Source organism: Seriola lalandi, unplaced genomic scaffold (genome assembly GCF_002814215.2).
Source record: "Seriola lalandi dorsalis isolate HSWRI2012SDOR001 ecotype SW California unplaced genomic scaffold, Sedor1 jcf7180002054911, whole genome shotgun sequence".
Classification (NCBI taxonomy): domain Eukaryota; kingdom Metazoa; phylum Chordata; class Actinopteri; order Carangiformes; family Carangidae; genus Seriola; species Seriola lalandi.
In genome coordinates this window covers 1,148,642-1,168,795 of record NW_019525463.1, presented here as the reverse complement: position 1 = coordinate 1,168,795, position 20,154 = coordinate 1,148,642, and the positions used below count along the sequence as shown (strand labels likewise).

The 20,154-nt window shown below is 39.6% G+C and overlaps 2 protein-coding genes, 1 long non-coding RNA gene and 2 other non-coding genes across 6 annotated transcripts in view; all 5 read right to left on the bottom strand.

Annotated features, from left to right (window-relative positions):
- Positions 1 to 1,261: 1,261 nt before the first annotated feature.
- LOC147817714 (uncharacterized) lies at positions 1,262 to 2,653 on the bottom strand. Its single transcript, XR_015436115.1, has 3 exons — positions 2,435 to 2,653; positions 2,119 to 2,200; positions 1,262 to 1,663 (listed from the first exon to the last, which is right to left on the bottom strand). It is a non-coding gene; the product is annotated as an uncharacterized LOC147817714 (long non-coding RNA).
- A 352-nt stretch (positions 2,654 to 3,005) lies between these two features.
- On the bottom strand, positions 3,006 to 3,078 carry trnaa-agc (transfer RNA alanine (anticodon AGC)). The gene has a single exon. It is a non-coding gene; the product is annotated as a tRNA-Ala (tRNA).
- A 742-nt stretch (positions 3,079 to 3,820) lies between these two features.
- trnaa-agc (transfer RNA alanine (anticodon AGC)) lies at positions 3,821 to 3,893 on the bottom strand. The gene has a single exon. It is a non-coding gene; the product is annotated as a tRNA-Ala (tRNA).
- A 576-nt stretch (positions 3,894 to 4,469) lies between these two features.
- Positions 4,470 to 11,506, bottom strand: mapre3a (microtubule-associated protein, RP/EB family, member 3a). Of its 2 annotated transcripts, none has more exons than XM_023430792.2 (7): positions 11,353 to 11,506; positions 9,276 to 9,403; positions 9,037 to 9,182; positions 8,708 to 8,900; positions 7,602 to 7,744; positions 6,697 to 6,849; positions 4,470 to 5,903 (listed from the first exon to the last, which is right to left on the bottom strand). In XM_023430792.2, exons 2-7 carry the CDS (start codon positions 9,394 to 9,396, stop codon positions 5,835 to 5,837), a joined length of 825 nt encoding a protein of 274 aa, XP_023286560.1. In that variant the 5' UTR covers positions 9,397 to 9,403; positions 11,353 to 11,506; the 3' UTR covers positions 4,470 to 5,834. The 2 variants fall into 2 exon arrangements, with proteins under 2 accessions (XP_023286560.1, XP_023286561.1); XM_023430793.2 differs by having other exon boundaries at positions 8,744 to 8,900.
- A 969-nt stretch (positions 11,507 to 12,475) lies between these two features.
- The window catches only part of dpysl5a (dihydropyrimidinase like 5a), an 11,293-nt gene continuing 3,614 nt past the window's right edge, over positions 12,476 to 20,154 (bottom strand). The window contains exons 3-13 of the mRNA XM_087169741.1: positions 19,087 to 19,245; positions 18,378 to 18,557; positions 18,112 to 18,180; positions 17,883 to 17,927; positions 17,266 to 17,341; positions 16,820 to 16,976; positions 16,581 to 16,722; positions 16,201 to 16,343; positions 15,865 to 16,072; positions 15,283 to 15,451; positions 12,476 to 14,224 (exon numbers count right to left, since the gene is read on the bottom strand). Coding sequence (XP_087025867.1) covers positions 14,139 to 14,224; positions 15,283 to 15,451; positions 15,865 to 16,072; positions 16,201 to 16,343; positions 16,581 to 16,722; positions 16,820 to 16,976; positions 17,266 to 17,341; positions 17,883 to 17,927; positions 18,112 to 18,180; positions 18,378 to 18,557; positions 19,087 to 19,245 — 1,434 coding nt within the window. The 3' untranslated portion in view covers positions 12,476 to 14,138. The remainder of the gene's footprint in view (positions 14,225 to 15,282; positions 15,452 to 15,864; positions 16,073 to 16,200; positions 16,344 to 16,580; positions 16,723 to 16,819; positions 16,977 to 17,265; positions 17,342 to 17,882; positions 17,928 to 18,111; positions 18,181 to 18,377; positions 18,558 to 19,086; positions 19,246 to 20,154) is intronic.

The following is a 20,154-nucleotide window of genomic DNA, read 5'->3' as shown; positions in this document are numbered from 1 at the left end:
GTTTCAAATGTTGCTGAGTGAATCAACCTGTAAAACAGCAGCAGGCCAGCGTCCAGATCAGGATGGTGATGAGAGTCATGGTGGTTGTGCTTTCTGCTGTGTTGACTGACAGATCTGAGTCCTGCACTGTTCAACTCACAGGACTATAAACCTTCTCAGTTCACTGGAGGATCAGCTGATGATGCAAAGCCTCCTCTCTATGGAAATGATTTCTCTGCTCTCAACAGACTGAAGGCAACGTGGGACACAACATCAGGAGAAATGCTGCTTGGATTTACACTAAATATGATCTTAATGGAAGAGGAGGAAATATTTATATTAGAAGTGCAGTTGAGGATTTAAGGATCAGTTTGTGTCCACTGTGGTTGGTATGATGTGTCTGTTTGTCTGCCTTTAGTGTTTACTCTACGTTACTCATATATTTTAATGATGCTTAAAATGAATCATCATCATTAAAAGGATCATGTTCATTTAACCACATATCAACTGATATAAACTGTGAAAAATGTGACTTTGTTACAAGGAGACTGTGATGGTTTTTCTGTCAGGTTTAGAAAAGTTCAACTAAACTGAAGAAATCATCTTAATTTATACATTATTTTAAATCTCTACCTTTAAAAACAATCGGTAGATTAAAATAGTTTATATTTTATTGAGTTATCAGAACAAGGAGAGGTTGTTTTCAGTGGATAGAAGCTTGTTCAGTGCAGGAGGTTTTTGTACGGCCACTTCATGAGTTTGTATCACTGAGGAGGACTTTTGGTGGAGGAACCAAACTCATCTTTTACTGTAAGGATCAGAATTTTCTGATTTCTACGTCATGAAATATTATATAAACATTTACATCAGAAGCAGCTCCTCTTGACTATGAAATGTTTTTGAAGCATTCTAAGGACTTCAGAAGATAAGATGTATGAATCATCCATTTAAACTTCATTTACTATATACTGTAATAAAAACAAGACTTTGACTAAATCTCAACAAATGATACATGTACATGTGAAGAAGACACACACACACAAAGAGGAAGAGCTTCTGTCTATCTACACATGCAAAGCACAAAGCTGTAAAATGTGGTGCTCAAAATTCCAACAAGTAGAATTTAAATTCAGGTGTGAAAATAGGATCTAAATACTTGTAACCTCAGTGTCATACACTTGCAGATATATGAAGGCAAGGGGATACTGCAGGACACATGGGTGGTCCTTGGCAGGCTATAGCAACATGAGGACGGGATGACGACATCACCACAAAGGCAGACTCAGAAAATAAGGTTTTATTGCCAAGCAGGTTTTCACTTACAAGATATTTGGCTTGGTGTAGTATCCAATTAACGTATTCAGAGGAAATAAAATAAAAATGTAAAATACTGCAACAGTCAAACATAAATATACATCGATACATATATTAAAAGAAAAATGAATAAAACAATCCTACAAAAATATGTACAAAAATGTTTTAGAACGACAAAAACTCCTGCTGGGCAAGATGTGCAAAAGGTATTGATTAGGGGACGTGCAAAAGATCACAGTATAGACAATATCCGTCATGTGCAGGGATAATACCTCAAGGTGTTGATGTCATGGGGTTGATTGCTGAGGCCGGATGCAGAAGAAAAGGCAGGTGCTGGTCCATCATTGGTGATTAGACTGGACTTCTGGTCCTGATACAGACAAACATGCCATAGGACAATTCCTTTAGATCATACAAGTTCTTTATAATCAAACATGTTAGATCTGGTGTGTGTGTGTGTGTGTGTGTGTGTGTGTGTGTGTGTATTAAATTGTAAAGATAGATATGAATATGCAAGAAAATAAAGACAGTATGAATATTCTGAGATATATACAATGTGAACACTAGTAACAGTATGAATATTATGAAATGTAAATGAAGGGTAAACAACTAGAGGTGTGATAAGAATTCAATGTACATACACTATATAACCAACATATTCAGTAGTACAAATATGGATATACTGTAAAATACATAACCAATATAGTCAGTGGTATATTCATTATTAAGAATCAACGGTATGGACGTGTATACACTCAGGGTCTGATTTAATCAGTGGTATAAACAAGTCTTACTTTTAAAAGTGAATGACAGCATGTTACTCACCTAGATCCTCCTCACTGTGTCTAGACTCTCTGCCGTTGGTGAGACAGATGGCGGCGGTATTGCAGCTGTTCTGGCTCAGGTCCTGATGAAGACAGAGGTATGCTGAAGTCTCCGGAGTAACAGTAATGTAAAGTGGTTACAATATGTTGAACCGATCGACGTGTATACAGTCGGTCTACTGGGTCCATACAATCTCAATTTACAGACATCAGTTCCAACCGCTAGTAACCGCTAAAACATCTGTCGATAACGTCAATATGTCAGTCGTTGCACTGATTATACTTTTAGCTAAAGAGCTAACCTTGATGCTACCCACCGGGCTAACAGGAAAGTTGCGAGCTCGGCATCAAACCGCATCTCTTTCCTCTCAGGAGCCGTCTCCGGCGGTGGAAAGCCACACCGAGATTTACTCGTGTTGCTTCTTTTCTTCGCTGTTAAACGTGGTTTTATTGTCGGCAGCGGTCCTGCGGGATACAGATGAATATTATCTTTTAGGAGGTTCAGCCAGTCCTGCGTTTTTGTGATGCTAACGTCAAGCTCTGCCGGAAGTTGTTGTTCGTGGGAACGAAGGCACACTTGACGCTCCACTGACTCACACCGCCTCTAGTGTCACAAAGTGGTATTACAACACAGGAAAGGTCGGTGGTGGCTGGTGACCACGCTCATTTCAGTAGATAACTGAAAAAGATCAGATGGAGGTCTTGATCATGACATCGTCACTGTGGCTGCTTCGCACTGTTGATAGTGTTAATTAATTTTTCAACTTTTTAGACAAATGTTCTGGCCAGATCTTATATTGCAAGTAACAGTAGCAGTTTGGACTGGTGAGAGTGGTGCATTCAGAAGGATACAGGTAAATTAAATTCATACATAGTTTAAAATTGTACTGGAGGATGCGGGCATCGATCCCGCTACCTCTCGCATGCTAAGCGAGCGCTCTACCATTTGAGCTAATCCCCCTACCCTGGAGCGAAATAGACATTTGAAAATCGTGCGTTGACAGGCCGACTTTTATGCTCTATTATATGCTAAATTCGTTTTCAGAAAGTTTTATCACGTGTGAATTGTACTTCATAATACTCTGTAGAACAGTGACTCTCACTCGCCTTCTTATACAGATATGATGCTCTGCTGCCATCTGCTGGTTCTCAGTGCATTTAACATCCTGCTGCTCTCCCATGAAATGGAGAATTAATCTCTGAATTGGCTACCTTCGTATACCTATACATTTATTGGGCGGTCTCGCTGAAGCTCCGATGGGGCCGTTAACAGGTTGCAAATCCTCAGGGCAAAAGAGCTGAGCTGAGAAATACGTTAGACCCATGGATGTATTATTAGAACTTAGTTTTATAATACATCGATGATTAGACCAGGCAACCTGCACATCACAGTAAGACGTTGGAATACTTAACTGTCTATATTTTTGTATAACCACAGTTGTGTGCAATAGAAATACCATTCAGGCCGTAGGATCACCTATATGAACTATATATTTCTTATAAGTAATTGTGACAAACTTTTAGCGAGCTGTCATAAAGAGCACTTTAACGTTTGTAAGGGCTAAAAAGGAGTTTAGTTTCATCACAGTAACCGATTCCTTAACGTGATGGTTACCACGGCTAAAACGGTGATTGGTGGCAAAGTGAGCGGTAAGTACCTTACTTAATAATGAAACTAAGGCCTAATCATAACCAAAACACATTGGAGGATGCGGGCATCGATCCCGCTACCTCTCGCATGCTAAGCGAGCGCTCTACCATTTGAGCTAATCCCCCACGCTGAACATAGGGGAACGTCATAACCATCTTAAAGAGCGAACAGAACTAACAGTTCAACAATTCAGTTAATCTTTTGTCTGTCAAACCTACCAATTAACTTCGCACACAACCTTTGAGTGACTTTGACTGACTCTTGCTGCCACTAGAATTAACATTTCCATTTTATAACGTTAGTTATTTGGTTAGTTTTTATGCAAAACAACGTAGTTATTCCGTTAAATCCGTTATCGTCTAATTACTAGCTTCAATATTTCCATATTTGGAATTACATGGAAAGATGGGACGCCAACTCCTGACTCAAAGGTTTTAACATGTCCATCAAAAGTATGACCTGCATACCAAAAAAGGGGTCAGGCTCATAATCATCCTTACTTTTTTTGTAGCTCTTACCAAAGAAAAGAATGTGTCATAGTCATAGATTAACATGCTAAAGTGTATATTCTCAGGTAAATATACCTATAATTTGTAGGATCAAAGCTGACATATAGCCTTCAATATATATCTATGCATGCAAACACATTATTACACAAGAAATCTTGCTTCCTAAAATAAACCACAATCAGCATGAAACAATTTATTTCACAACTGTTTATTTATTCAAAACTCAAAAGATGAGTGTTCTGTAGATGTTTACATGGTCAATGAATGCAGGTTCCAGAGCAGACGACAGCCAGTTTGCAAAGTAAAAATAGCTGGGGAAGGACTAGGAGACTTCCTTGGTTAAACTGGATGCTAATTATGACCAGTCATCTGGTCACAGTTCTCTTAATACTGACTTTCTTCCATACTACAAGTCATACACCCTGGGCGACCCTTTACAGCAAATCAAAAGTATAAACACAGTATGATTAGCAGTAAAAACATGACAAGCTGTCATGTGAAAATGTGTCTGTATTAATTCAGTGTCAGGCTCCCTTGTATTTTACAATAAAACGTTAGAACTGCTACAATCTATAACCATGTTGTCAGTCTGCAGGTGGCTCTCCACTTTAAACTTAAAGGCTACTGCATGTCCGCCTAAAAGATAAAACGGCAATTAACCAGGATCGTGCGACATCAGACAAAATCTCCACACAAAACACATTTACAAAATATCACTCATTCACAGTCAATGTGTAACATTCTCATGCTCAGATATGTTGCTGATCAATAATGAATAATCGCAGAGCACTGATCATATGCCTTGAGTCATTACACCAAAGAATTTCCTTCAGCGTTTTTCTACATGCCATGACCCCACCATAAAAGAAACCAAAAGCTTTATGCAGACTCGAGCGCAAACCTTATTCTCAAATAACACACAGGGCCTTCAGCTTTCAGTTCATGTACAGTAGGTTTTGCACCAATTTTGCTACAGAAAGTTAATCTAAATTAAATATAAGTTAAATAAATAAGAAATTCTTATTAAAAAGTCACTTTTGTTACAGTTTTAGTAGCTCTGGGAGTGTCCGGATGGCACATTGGAGCAGCGTTGTTCTGTGCTCTAAAAGTAGTATTAACAGCGCACCAAAGGCAAATAAATAACTCCATAATGAGCAAAGACATTGTTCTCTCAGAAATCAAAATGTCAGTAATATTTACAGAGTTAAATTCACTGTTTGCCATAACAACCTCCATGCCAGGCTCGGCTCGATTTTCTGTGTTTCTCATGCTGAAATAACTGGGATATGTTGTACATTACTGTTATTGTTACTGTGTAAGTGGAGGCAGAGAGGAGCAGCAATGATGATGCAGAGTAGTTGTGTATAGTATGCAGATGGCCAGAGGATGGATGGGGGGAGGTTACGAACAGATTCATATGAGAAAGAAAGGAAAAGACAGAAAGAGAGTAGGGATAATGTATTTATAGAGCGCGTGCAGAGAGAGTAGAAAACAAATAAGGGCAAAAAGAAAATTAAAGGGAGGATGGAGATGTTAGGGTAGGGGGAGATGAGGGGTTCAGTATTCATCCTGGTCCAGGTGAGCTTGTTCATCGAGGTCTTCATCTTCTGGAGGCGCAAAGCCTTCCTGAGATATAGAAAAGAATATATTCAGGTTTTCTGCTTTATTTTAATTTCTTTTAACTTTAACACAGTTGACATCCAAACAGATTAACAGTATCTTCTACATAGAGAGGTGAAGTCACGATGGCACTTCCTGGCAAACCTCTGCTCCACCAACTTTTAAAACTCATTACATTCTCTCACTGACTCTTTCCTTCATCTGTCTTTCTGAAAACATAATGTGTGTTCCTGGGGTTTACTTTCTATATGCAGAGACAGGTCCATTTCAGAGTTCTCCACTGGAAGTTGAGATCCTTGTGATTTTAACAAAATTAAACAACAGTTCACTTATTAGCATGCATGTGGGTACTCCACACCTTAACTTGGTTCCGTATCATATCTATATCCACTAACATTCATCATTAATCATTAATGTTCCAACTTTTTAGCTGTCTACAAACTTTCAATGATGGTGAATTGATTCGTTTTGTTTGTTGAGCTTACTTATGGGAAATTGTGTTTTTTAAAGATTGCTGAAAACAGAAGTGCTACACTGTAGAAACAACATCTTAAAAAATAACCCAAACATAGCCACACAACACACTGTTGAGTTTGGTTATATTCTATAGCTGGATCTTTAGTAATTTATGTTGTTAAAAATGGTAATTTTTTTAAAATTAAGTTTAACTGCTACCAGAACAGAACCCAGAAGCTGTGGTTTCACTTCAGCTCTCTGTAGTAATTCACTGTGAGAAAAGAAAATACAGACTGCAATGGTGCATTGCAGATTTGTTGTTGGTAGTGCATACATACTGTACCTCTGTTGCGTAGAGAATGTCGATTATCTTGCTGAGGATGGGGTTGTTTTCACTCTCGTGCTCCTGGCAGATCAGCTCGATATCCCGTAGTTTGCTGAAGTAGAAATCTCTCTCCTTCTCTAGTCCGTCTACAGTCAATTTCAACTCCATCAACTTAGGACAGAAAGAGAAAATCATGTTGACGCTGGCAGTCTCCAAAAAGTATTTTGAACCATGTGGCAGTAAAAAGTGTTTTTGCTAGTGATGGCGGACACAGCTAATAAATGGGATCAAGGATCTGAAAAGAGGGTTTTCACTTTTTGTCCCTTTTTCATTGTCATGAAACATGTAAATGGCAGTAAATAAAAGGCATCAGGCAAAGCTATCACCTCCTTTTTTATACGTTCACTTTAAATCTACTCACAGTGGTGTCAATACCAATAAATTACCTTTGCATTTGCCTCATAAAAAGTAGAAAGGAAAATGTAGTGCAGATTGTATTGAAAGAAAAACACTAAAGCAATGAAAATAAGGCCGTCAACCTCTTTCAACAGCAATATTCTGCAAACTCATTATAAAACATTAATTGTAACAGGAAAATAAGTTTGAACTCCAATATTGCTCGCATTAAAAGCAATAGGATAATCTGCCTTTTTCACAGCTGAGCCATGACAGTGTGACGCTACAGGCACAGTAGCAGAACCCTGAACCAAAGTAGCTAAATGGAATTCAGCCATTGTAAATTTTATTATTTAATCATGTGCTTTTCCTTCTGTAACATGTCATATTGTCTGCTAAGAAAAAGGCCTATTACTTTCATTAGGTGTGAATGCATAGAGAATCCATAGACATGAGACAAAAAAAGGGTAAGAGGAAGATGATATGGTCTCAGATTGTGGTTCTCCTCCCTTTCCATGCAACTCTACCTGTTGATTTAGTTCCATGATCTCAGCATCACTGCCCCCATTTCTAGACAAAGGTGGGTTCTTCCTCAGGGCTGGAGTGTTGTGTTGGACCCGCTGTGGTGTTGGCATGTTTTTGGGAACTGTTGGAGATGTCCTCTGTGGTCCTGGATTGGTTAGAGATGGTGAGAGATGTTGAGCATTTGAATGAACACAGAATCTCTGCATTTATTTTGGCTTTGTAGCAACTGTGGCGATGGATGTAGCACATTATAGAGAGCTGATGTTATCAGCTGGTAGCATAATATTGTGTCTTTGGTAATTGGTTATTTTTGTGAATAGTTTTACAACAGAACTGATATAAAAGATAAAAATTTGGTTTGCCAAACATATAAAGCCAACGTATAAAGTAAAACTAGCAAAATAACAGAAAGAACCTGCCAAACCTCTATATGTGCTTCAGCAGAGGTGTTTCAAATAAACTCAAAGACAAACCATGCCAACACGCATTATTACTGTTTTGAAATAAATGCAGTCATTCTGCCCATTTACAACCACACTGCTTGCCAGTGACAAAGTCACAAAGCAGGCTTATGACACACTACAAATCAAATTAGACTGTTCGCCATGAGTTTCAAGCAAAAAGCTTTCACAGAGACAGAGCAAGGCTGGTCAGGCTGACATTACTCTTGTTAGTAAAATGAAACCCTTTCTTGTTTCAGTCCAGCTTTGAGAGAGGTGAAGCTGCAACAGTGTTGCGTCACCTGTGTAATGCGGCACACTGGAGAAAATAGTTGCATTTGACATTTCTGTAGGTTTTCTGGCATTACTGATCATGATCAATTAGAATTGGGAAAGCAAGTGAAAACTGAAGTTGCGTGATGTGAATTTGCAACCCCACCACTGCTGCATCCCACTATGCACTGTGGCAATTACTACATTCCCACCAGTGACTCATTCATACCTACAGTGTCATGTTGCTGGTGAATGCTGGGCAGTGAGATGGATCTAAAGAAGACAGCAGTCATTCTGTGAATCGTGCTGCTCACACCACTTGCTTGCAGGGAGCGCCTTTGAGCCATCCAAAGCTCAGCAAGACCGTGCAGCAAAGGCAAAACTGTTTGGTTTACCTTGGTTTCTCTTTGGTTTGTGGATAAAGTGATCACCTGGGTTGGGGGCAGGGGCCACGTCCTGCCCCTGTCTGGCTAGTAAAGGGTCATACTCCTTCCCGTCATAGTTGGCATCAAAGAACTTCTTGAACCACTGCACGAATTCAAAGTTGTCCTGGAACTTCCCTTTTACAAGCTTCTCTACAGGAATTATCTGGAGAATAGAAACATGAAATGCTTGAATAGTTCCATGTGATACAGCATGCATCTTAGGTAGGAGTAGGAGATGATGGCATAAATGATCTTATTGAGTAAAATTTATAATAATAAGATAATAAAGTGATTCTGACTTTGTCAACACTCATCCTTTTAAAAGCTGCCTGAAGAACTTTGAAGTTGTGTATAAATTCATGCTCCAGCTTGGCTTGAAATTTGACCTTCTTCAGAAGGATGCAACCCGGAAACAACATGTCCATGAACTGGCAATATGCAGCTCCTGGAGAACACAAAGACACAGTCATTTGTTTTGTTGTCCTGTTTTGAATAGTATTCAATTAAAACCTTTGGGACTGCAAACTCTCAGCCTTACCTGAACATAGCTGTTCGATCTTCGTGTAGGTGAGATGCAAAGAATCGTTGACCCATGCCAGCATGTCATGTCGGCTGAGGTTGTCAATGGACACAGATGTTGCGTACACATTCACTGCCATCCCCTACCTGAAACAATCAACACAGAAAGAAAGAAACGGGTATTCAGTTGGATTTCTGTTTGTCTGTTAGTTAGCTAGAGAAAATTGGTTAGGTTAAGAGCCAAAGAGCAAAGAGAAATCTACATGTGCCAACAAAGTCATCATAAAATATATTAAACTGATTGGTTCATCTGTCTTTGATTACTAACTGTATGTAAATGAAAGTAAACTGAGTGCTGTTATCATATGGTCAAGTTAACTTTCCCATAGCCTATAAGCAACCTACCAAACATCTGGGACTTAGAAGACAGCGGAACTGACACTAGAATTATTTAGGCCTGCAACTAATGACTATCTTCTCGATTAATCCTTTGGGATAGAAAATTGTGAAAAATGTTTGTTATAATTCCATAAAGACTAAGTTGATGTCTTCAAATAACTTGTGATCAACAATCCAAATCCCCAAAACTTAACTAGTGTCACATAAGACAAATAAAAACACAAAATCCTCACGTTTGAGAAGCTGGAAGTCGGAAATGTTTAGTGTTTTTACTTGTGAATGATATACAGTTAATTGTTTACCAAAATAACTGCTTCATTTTCTGCCATTACAGTCGATCCAATAGTTTCAGCTCTAGACTTCATTATTTAGACTAATATCACTGAATCCATTGCTTGGTTTTATCATGCCGGAGTTCTCATACAGAATGTGCAGCATTAGTATTAAACCCCATAATCTGTATACTGTTACAAATATCTGTCAATATGTTGTAGTTGACATTTTTCTAACTGCAACCACAGCTATCTGTGGGGGGGGGTCTCTCTTTACAGTTACTTTCTGGAGGTTACACTTTCTCCCATATGTCCTAAAGTTTTGAGGGGGGCTTTCTCCTTGTCCTCTCAGATTAGCGATCCTGGAGTGGGTCAGAAACTGTTGCAGTTGTTGGCCTGTAAAGCGCACTGAGACCAGCAATATTGGCCTGTGGGAAATACACTTGATTTCTGAGTGTAAACACAGTGCCTGGCTGAGAGGCATCTTTAGCTTTAATCTACAGATGTGTTGTGAGCATAATCCTCCCTAGATTAAACAGAAATATCCCGACGTTTGTGAGCAGCTTTACACATCTGACAGCTCCAGCCTGCTCACTTTTTTCAGCAGTGTCGTGTCAGAATGGGACTATGACACCTCGATATTCCCTGCAGTAAAGAAAGATGCACATTAACGCAGGCGAGATAGGGACTTTAAATGATGCCTTTAAGGTCACACGCCGCTGTGTCTGCAGCTGACTGCCAGGGAGAGATGACAGCATGTCTCTCAGATTCACACAAATAACAACTGAATCACGCTTAACTGCAATGTGCACTACAGTGATTTCTGGTGATAACACTGACACTGAATGCACTTTCAGCAGCGCACATTACACCAGCATTCTCCCATGGGGCTTGGCTAGCCTACAATTACATGATCACAACCTGCGACCGCGTAACCAACAATAAAGCCGTTTATGAGACGAAACCACCAGGCTCTACTACGTTAACAGGCGCAGACCTTTGCATGGAAGTAATTCCTAATAAATATGGATTATTGCATCGAGGGCGGCGCACGAAAGGGAAGTCAATCTATTCTCCAAAAACCTGCCGGGCCTTTGCGAAAGCTCTGGTAATGACTGCAGCAAAACCCTGAGTGCAAAAACCCTGAAGTCCAGCAAGAAGAAATGGGCGGGGGTCTGACATTTCAAGCCCGAGCTGAGAACAATAAATGTGTCCGTTTGCCTGGTGCCTTCTGGTTAAAAAACCCGCAACGCTGGTCTTCTAGCGGCCCCCTCTACAGGCCTCCCCGAATACCTCAGGACTGTCAGTGCACGGGAAATATCCTCAGTGGCTGGGAATAAAACACAGCTCCCCCGCAAACACGCACAAAGCGAGAAACGACCGGGACAGAGTGGGTCAGCGGATTCTTCATGCGTTTATACTCACTGTATTCAGGAGTGTCTGTGTTGTTATCACGCTGGCAGTATTCCTTATGTCAATGCCCGTTGCTGTCGTCGTTGTCAGACCCTGCGCGGTGCAGTGCTTGGTAACGGGCCGCCCTGTCTGGGGCTGCAACAATCCAGCTCCCACCGCGCATGCGCCCGACTCCATGCTGCTAAAGGTTCATTATAAATAGGACTTTGGCCTGTTCCAGCTAAGAGACACATGATGTGTCTGGTTGGATTTTAGGCCTGCTAGTGACTAAGGTTTTAGTGAGGTCAGGCCACACAAAAAATGCCTTATATCAATGTTTCATCTGCTACAGGATAAGAAATGTAGTACTCAGATCCTTTGCTTAAGCACAAGTAGCCTACTAATACAACGATTAGGGCTGAATCTAACTTTTTGTTTCATTATCGATTAATCAGTTTACCTGATTAACTGATTAACTGTTGATGAGAGGAATAATATTTTCAAATGTCTTGTTTTGTCCGATCAAGAGTCCAAAACACAAATATATTTGTGTAAAGTGATATAAAACTGCTGATCAACTAATCGATTCAGTTCTAGCAACACTGTAAAATCCTTCATAATAAGTAAAAGTCCTGCATTCAAAATTATTTGAATGCATTATTATGTTGTTATTTCTGATATATCAATGCTAAGTAGCATTTTATTGTTGTAGGTGGAAGCAGTTTTAACTACATACAGTCTGTAGTCCAGTGGTTCCTTTCCATGGGATCAGGCCCCCTCCAACAGGTCACAAGATAAATCTTAGGTGATCTTCTGAGATGATTAGAAGATCACCTACTACAAATTTGTTTTTGTTTTTGTTTGTTTTTTTGCATTTGTGAAATATTGGAGTTTTACCTTTTTGGCACTTAAATAGTTATTTAAATGAAACCATCTGAGAAGTTTTTTGTAAAGGGTCACAAGCCCAAAAGGCTGGAAACCACTGGTTTAAAAATAACTAGTAACCATTGCAAATAAAAACAGGGGGAGTAAGAAGTCCCATATCTTCCTCTGAATGTAGATGTATAAAGTAGCATAAATTGTAAGTACTCAAATAATGCAAAAGTACCCCAAAATTGTACTTGAGTAAATGTAGTAATTAGACACCAGACTCAGATGAAGTAGATTCATTGTGGTTTATTTGCACTCAAATCATGTGATAAAGAGCTGCAAGAAAAAATGAAGAGATGAAAAGGAATTCAATGTGACAACACATTGTTCAGCACCAGTGTACATTTGGAGGGAGAAGACACAACAGGATTTGCTGGAGTTTCTAAAGATCAAAAGTGAAATCTGTCCAAAAAACAACGTCATGTGACTTTGACTGTAGCATGATGATGTTCTGAACATGAGCTAAATCTTGTGTGCATCCGTGCTTACACTGCAGTTTCCACAAAAATTCAACAAAATCAAAATCTAAGACAATTATTCACAAGAAAAATACTGTAACTAAAAACAAACAATAAAAATACAGTAGTTGAGAACTTGACAAAGTATCAGTGCTTTTCTGTAGTTGCTAAACAAGCATGCCTTCCAGTTATGAAGCCGAGCTTTCACTGGCATGTGATGGCATTTGATCCCCTGAAGAAACAGCATTCATTCACTAATATCTCTGCTGTTAAAACTTCAGCGTGAATGCTAAGGAGGATCTTTTCACCTTCTCTAAGCTTCACAGTGCTATGTTACATTAGAAGTGTAAGTCAAAGGACAATTTTAAATGCTGCAGTTTCAGACCAGAACAAATCAAAAATAGGGAAAAAGAAATGACAGCAGTCATCATGTCAGAGGTCATGACCTGTAGCGGCAGTATGGGAGGGTGTGTTTCAGGGTGTCAGTGTTCTCAGGTGAGAAAAAGGCAGTTTGGGTGAGACTTTTTGCTGTCTGTGGAAAATGAGTACGATCACAAAGAATGCTGCAATATTAGTGCACACTACAGTAGTTCTAACTATGCTACCATGCACAGTACACACAGCATAGGTTCATTCACATTTGGTAGGGGTGGAACAGAAGTCTATTCTGCTATAAGGCTGTAAACATGATCTGAAATAATAATCTGACAATGATGAACTACTGAACAAAGACCTCATTCTTTTTCAGGAAATAACTCTTAACACAGTAGCATCAAAGGGAAATAGTTTAAATAATGCAATATAAAAAATAAATAAACAAACACATTTAAAAGGTGATCTTGCATTATCTTGTTTTTCATCAATTGGTCAATTGCAACAATTTTTTTTTTCCTTATTAAGGTCATGCCGACACCCTTGTAATAATTTATTACATTTCATTCACCATGACTTGCAGTTAAAAGACATCTGTGACATTTGTGACATTAAATCATGTAAAAAGGCATCTAAATAGTACATGATACAAGTGCAAAATTGTACTTTACAGTGAGGTAACACAATCGCATCATAAAAACCAAGACTCACATTCCTAAAACTATTTTCCCCTAAGGTAATCCAATAACCAAAGTAATTCACTGGCAACTTATCTTTTTTATTTGCTGCATATTTTTTGTTAAAACTTGACTGAAATTTGGTAGCTATAATCACTTAACAAAAGGTTTACTTTGATCCATGTTCAATATTATTACGGCAATGTCATACAGTTTAATGTTTTACAATCCTAAATAAATGTGCTGAGTTCGAAATGAAAACATGACTCCATTACCCCACATGTATTCTAAGCTTTCACAAAGAAAAACAAGTCATCCTTGCTTGGCCATATGTTTCCCTCAGGTATCATTCTTCCGCTTCATGTGACAACCAACTAATTAGTTACCAGATCCCGCTGGATCTGCCTCCAGGAGGAGCCAGGATCCTGGCCGAGGATCTCTTTGGAATGTTGTCATCGATCTGAGCACCTGAAAACACCAGATCACTCAGGTTTAACAGTGAAGCACAAGGTACTAGCTTTTCCTAATAGTACTTAACAGCAGCTCAAACATATTTTTCTTATGGTATTGTAAAGTCTTCTCTAAACAGCTTATAATTAGTCCAAAGTGGTTCCAATGAGATTTAAGGATTGCAACATACTTGAAAAGATCAAAGCAATTTTTCCATTTAAAATGCTGCGCAAACCATTTATTGTTATTGGATGTTAAATATTATCTGAATAGAATAAGTCTGAATAATGCTCATACTTAAAGAGAGAAAACTATGATATCTTTCTAGGCAAAACGAATCCCCAGGCAGCAAGATACTGTACAGTTGTCAGAGGTAAAAAAAAAAAAAAATCTCTGTTACTATTCCTCAATGACCTACAAGTATACTGGTGGGTGTTCCCCAGAGGTCTAGGGTTTAAGGCACCAACCATAAACCACAACATCCCTGGTTTGTTACACGTCATTCCCAGTCCCTCCCCTCATGCTCTGTCTGCTCTCTACTGTCAAAATACCCCCAAATACTAAAAAGATTACTAAGTATCTCCTAGATCTGAATATGTGTAAATGTCAAAAATAAAACTGAAAAACAGGATGGTCCAAGCTTTTTATACCTTTACTTTAGAAAAGCAATTTGTGACGATATTACAAATCTGTCATAATAAAAGCTTAAAATACTGTGTAAACATGTTTTTCAACATTTCAGCCCCACAGCTGAGTAACTGTAGTACTCTGGGCCAACCACAGACTGTGTGTGGCGGATAAGATGCACTGTCACTGTAACTTTCCAAGTTACTGAAACTACAGCTCCCTCATCAGGCCAATCTTTAGATTTTTTTTAAAGGCCAGAACAGCAGTGCCAAAATGCAGCAATCCAGATTATACCAAAAATGCACCACCAACCAGTGTTTTCAGTTTTTGTAAACGGACGCAGCCTGAGAAATACTTTCTCTTACGCATACATCATGTCACGCACACAACATGTCAGTACATGAAAAACAAATTTCCTCATATCCCTGTATGAATCTACTGGTCCTCACCAGACAGGCTGAAGCTGGACTCGTGGAGGTCCCTCACACCCCCGTGCCGGGTGCAGGGGCGTGTCGGAGTGTCCAGATCTGAGGCCCCAAAGTCCCTCTTTCCTGAGTTGGCCACTGCAACAACTTCACCTGTGTATGGCTCCCGCTCCACAGCTTTCAGCGCCTGGCACTGGGAGGCCAAGAGACGCAAATGAACAAACAGTTTAATGAACATGTTAATTACAGCAATAATAGTACAGTAACAGTAGTAGTACTAGTAGTAGATGCACGACATACAGTTGAACCAGTATAGTAGAGGTTGCGGCACCTGTGGTATTGCTAGTAGTATTAACAGTATTAGTGTTTCTACTGATGAAGTGATGACATATAGCATGTCTTGTCTATAGCCACACAAATAACATCATTACATGTTAAACTGTACAGTATATCCAGTTTGGTATAAAGTCCCCATTGAAATGAAAGACGCTATTCAACAATGTTTGATAAAGGGCTTCTGTTAACACATGATAAAAGTCTGTGTTCGGCTAACTCATGGTAAACCTCTCAATGTCGAGACTGCATGAACTAATTTCTGTGTGATACCTTTTCCCTCTGAACCATCTTCTTGTAAAGATAATCTGGAAAGGTTCTCAGGGGGCAAAACTTTCCAGAGCCTTCAGCACATGTGAAAATGCCATTTTCATAGACCAGGCGCCCACGGCTGATGGTGACCAGGGGCACGCCGTGACAGCGAAGGCCTTCATACAGGTTTATATCTCCTCCTTGGACCTGGTTATCCACAGAAATGGTCCTGTAGACAAAGATGAAAGAAAGAGTTGACCCATTTAAACTAGGCTAAACCTAATCAGCCTCTGAGATATGGGATGAGAGGCGTAGTGAGACAAGCTGGTCGATGAATGGATGGATCCAGTTTCATACTTGGATCCCTCGGGGTCCCAGACAACCACATCAGCATCTGCTCCTGGGATGATCCTGCCTTTCCTGGGGTAGAGGTTGTAGATCTTGGCTGCATTCGAGCTTGTGACTGCTACAAAGCGATTCTCATCCATTTTACCTCCAATCTGTGAATTATGACAAACAAAATTTTTTTAAAATATGTTTGTAATCTTAGAGAGCAATTCTTACGCAAAATCTAACTGAATCAACTGATGCACTAAAAGTAGGAGATGTTTTCTGTGCCTCTTCTGTCAGTGTATATATTTTTTCAAGTTAAAATCGATATCCTCCAAAACCAAAACAGATGTCCTGTTTATGGAATTTCTCTGGCAGCCCAACGGGAACAAAAGAGCTACACATACCACTCCTTTCTCCCAGATCACGCTCATGCGGTCCTGAATACCAGGGAGCCCATGGGGGATCTTTGTGAAATCATCCTTGCCCATGGCTCTCTGTTTGATGGTGAACGGACGGTGATCAGACCCCAAAACGTTCAGAGTGTCACTGCAGGTGGGACAGAGTAAAATGGAAGGTCACATATAGGATTTTAACAGAAAGACTCACATTCTATTGCATTTAGATTTTATACTCTTGTGCATACTTTCCCAGCAGGCTCATTAGGAAATTGGGAGTACTGGGGTCCAGGCGAAGAGGGGGTACGGTAACATGGGCAGCAGCATGGGCCCAGTCATGATGATAGTACTGCATACCATTCAGCACAGTGTAGGCCGTGGTTGTTTCCCCGTGGACGACCTTACCTGTGGTCAAACAGCACAATATGAACATACACTGGATCAAATGTTAGTGAGAGGAGTTCTGCAAGAAAAGAGGCAGAGATTAAACAATCAAGAGATTAAAAGATGAACCACCTTCACTCTAAAATACTCAGGGAAATATGCCAGTGACCAAGTAAACATAAAAGTAAATGTCCTATAATTTCATTTAAGATATTATTTTCTAAATTTAGTGGAATGTAGATGTGCATAAAATTGTACTGTACTTACTCCTAAAATAGTAACACTAAATGTAAAAGAAAATAGGCCCCACCTTGCATCTTGGCTGTAGCCACAACATCTCCTGCAGACATACTGGACACATTCACAAGATAGATCGGGCAGTGGGCCTACAAGAAAACACACACACGTATATATAAGGTATATTATAATTTTAATAAGACTGTCTACAGCCATGCTAGCAGCTCTGTGGGGATGTAGTGGACACAGGGATGCCTTAAGCTATATGTTAATGTCAGCATGCTAACATGCTCATAATGATAATGTTAACATTGCTGATGTTTAGCAGGTATAATGTTTACCATGTTCGCCATCTTAGTTGGGCATGTTAGCATGCTTACTTTGCTAATTAGCACAAACACAAAGTACAGCTGAGTCTGATGGCAAAGTCATTATTTTTTCAGGTATTTGGTCATAAACCAAAGTGTTGGACAATTTTTATTTTCACCCTTTTAACGGGGATAAATGAAAAGGTCATTGCAAGCCATTCAATAGTTGTTGAGTTATTTCACCCTGGACCAAAAAAACAGACCAACCAGCAGAGCGACATCCCTACAGCCTTGCTATTAGCATGGCTGAAAATGATCTTGTCTTAACATAAAGTAGGTTTGCATGAAATATGTTTTTATGCGTACTAATGATCTCACTCACCCTGTTGGCGATGGTAATTGCCCTGTGGGTCGCCTCTGCTTCCAGCTGTGAAAACACAGAAGCCAGTGAGGAATCGTCATAGTTTTCCAGAAGTGCTGAGATAGACAGTGGACTTATTTCATCATAGAAACAATAGGAATACTTTTGACAAGAGTCTGGATATAATAGTTATTTAATTTAGTTTGACAGACACTTAAAGCGGCAACATAGTCAAACCTGAATATCATACCTCCTCAGGCCTGCTGATTTCAATCCCCTCAGGGCCACTGATGCCCAGGTCCAGTGCTTCCTTTGCACCCTGAAAAGAGACAAGAGAATTCCATGAATTATATGCGTTTACAGCAATTAAAACAAGAGACATTTGGAAACAATTCAGACTGTTTACTATAACAGAATAAGTGAAAATCAATAAAATCTTAGGAAAAGTGCAATGACACCAAGCATTTTTGAGTATTTAATCTGTGTATACTACTACACACTACAATTCTCCCTCACCTCTGCCACCAGCTCCCCGTTCTCAGCATGGACTCTTGCGATAGCTCCAATGTCCTTGCAGTGCTGCAGGGCCTGGAAAAGCTCACTGTCTCTCAGCATGAACATGTCCTTATAGGCCATGAACATCTGAAAGGAATTCACTCCTTTCTCTCTCACCAGCTTCTCCATCTCAGCTCGTACCTGCAAGAAAAGGTACAAATGAACTCAAGCATCTCTTACCTGAAAAGTGTCCTTGTACAGAACAAATAAAAACAGCAATTGGTGTACATTTTCGTGTCCATGCCAGTTATTGAGATTTATTTGTTTTAATCTGGCAGATAAATAGAGTTTAAGAGTAGATAATCCAGAATATCTATTGTAAACATCAGGTTTTGGTGTAAACCAAAACAACCAAAGAGCAAATGGACCCATGTTTAACAATTATACATCATAGAAAAGAGAAAAAAATCTCTACCGGCCTCAGTTAGTTAGTTATATGCTTTAAGTAAAACCCTCTATATCAGGTATTGTTCTCACTATAACCATTTCCACATACACATATGAGCATCTGAAAGTTACTAGTCTTGGGAAGCTTTCAAAACACATGGTAGGATGTCACGAACAGAGGTACAAGAGTAACAAACTATCTCCTGAGCATCACAGATTAAATGTAAAATTTGTCTTTAGATGTAAATTGTGAAGAAAAGAATCCATCTTGTGGGCTGGGTACCTTGGGTCCCCACCAAGTGACTCCCACATGCAGAGCGTAGTCACAGCAGGTTTTGGAGTCCGCCGAGCTGCGGCACTGCTCGTAGGCCTCCAGCAAAGACTCATTCTTCTCTGGCAGAACGTGACCGATCACCATTGTTGTACCGCCAGCCAGAGCCGCCTGGAAGAAATGCAGAATAGCACTCACTCACCCATTCACTTAAATGCAGGATGTAATTCTGTTACTTAATATGCTTAAGTAAATGTGTTGTATTGCTTAAGTAAATGTGTTGTACTGCTTCTGTCATTTGTTGTGGAAATGACTTTTTCTGTAATGGGATCTTCTGTGCGAAGGCTCTATTGTCCCGATTTCACCCGTGTTTTTATCAATTGCAATGTAAAACTAATATGACCTGAGGTTTACTGAAAAGCAGACCTTTTAAATTAACTGGAATGAACAATAAACCAGGGCATTAAGTTACACTATCGCAGGAGATATTGATTTATTAAGTCTGTAAATACTGAAGAGACCGTAATCCACTAATCAACATAGCTCCTGCTTTAAGCATAAAAGTAAAAGCCTCATTTGCCATTAATGCTTATCTTTATAGTTATATGCAGATGACTGCTGAGGGAAATATAAATCCTCAGCAGTTAAAATCCAGGATTGACTGCCCCTCACAGTATAATCAAGAGGCATTTAAAGCTATAACTGCAGGATTTATCTACTGCATCAGCACTTCTTAATTTCTATCCTCCAAAAATAGATTTATGTTTTAAACTAGAGTAAATCTTAATAATCCAAATGAGTGAAGACAGAGTGTGTTTTGTGTATAAGTGCATGCTTCACTGAGCATCTGTCAGCTGACCCGAGAGAGTCGAGTAGTGTAGTGGGAGGGAAGACCGAGGGGGTGTGGGTCTGAGAGCCATTGTCTCCAAGCACAATAGCGTGAGTGAAAAGGCTTTGCGGCAGTCTTTGCAGCAGCCCTGTGGTATCCATGGAAACAGATGCTCATCTGCATTTGTTTCTGGAATTATTCTGGAGCACGGCAGCAGTGGAGAGGGTTGGGAGGGGCCGGGAGGAATTGGG

Bases quoted from the DNA above. Each gene is read 5' to 3' on its own strand.
- mapre3a (XM_023430792.2), bottom strand. From the start codon at position 9,396: ATGGCAGTGAATGTGTACGCAACATCTGTGTCCATTGACAACCTCAGC. The intron at 7,745-8,707 runs GTAAACCAAACA...TAACCAATCCAG, and splicing joins CAAACCAAAGAGAAACCAAG to GACCACAGAGGACATCTCCA. The intron at 5,904-6,696 runs GTACAGTATGTA...TCTATATCTCAG, and splicing joins ACATTCTCTACGCAACAGAG to GAAGGCTTTGCGCCTCCAGA.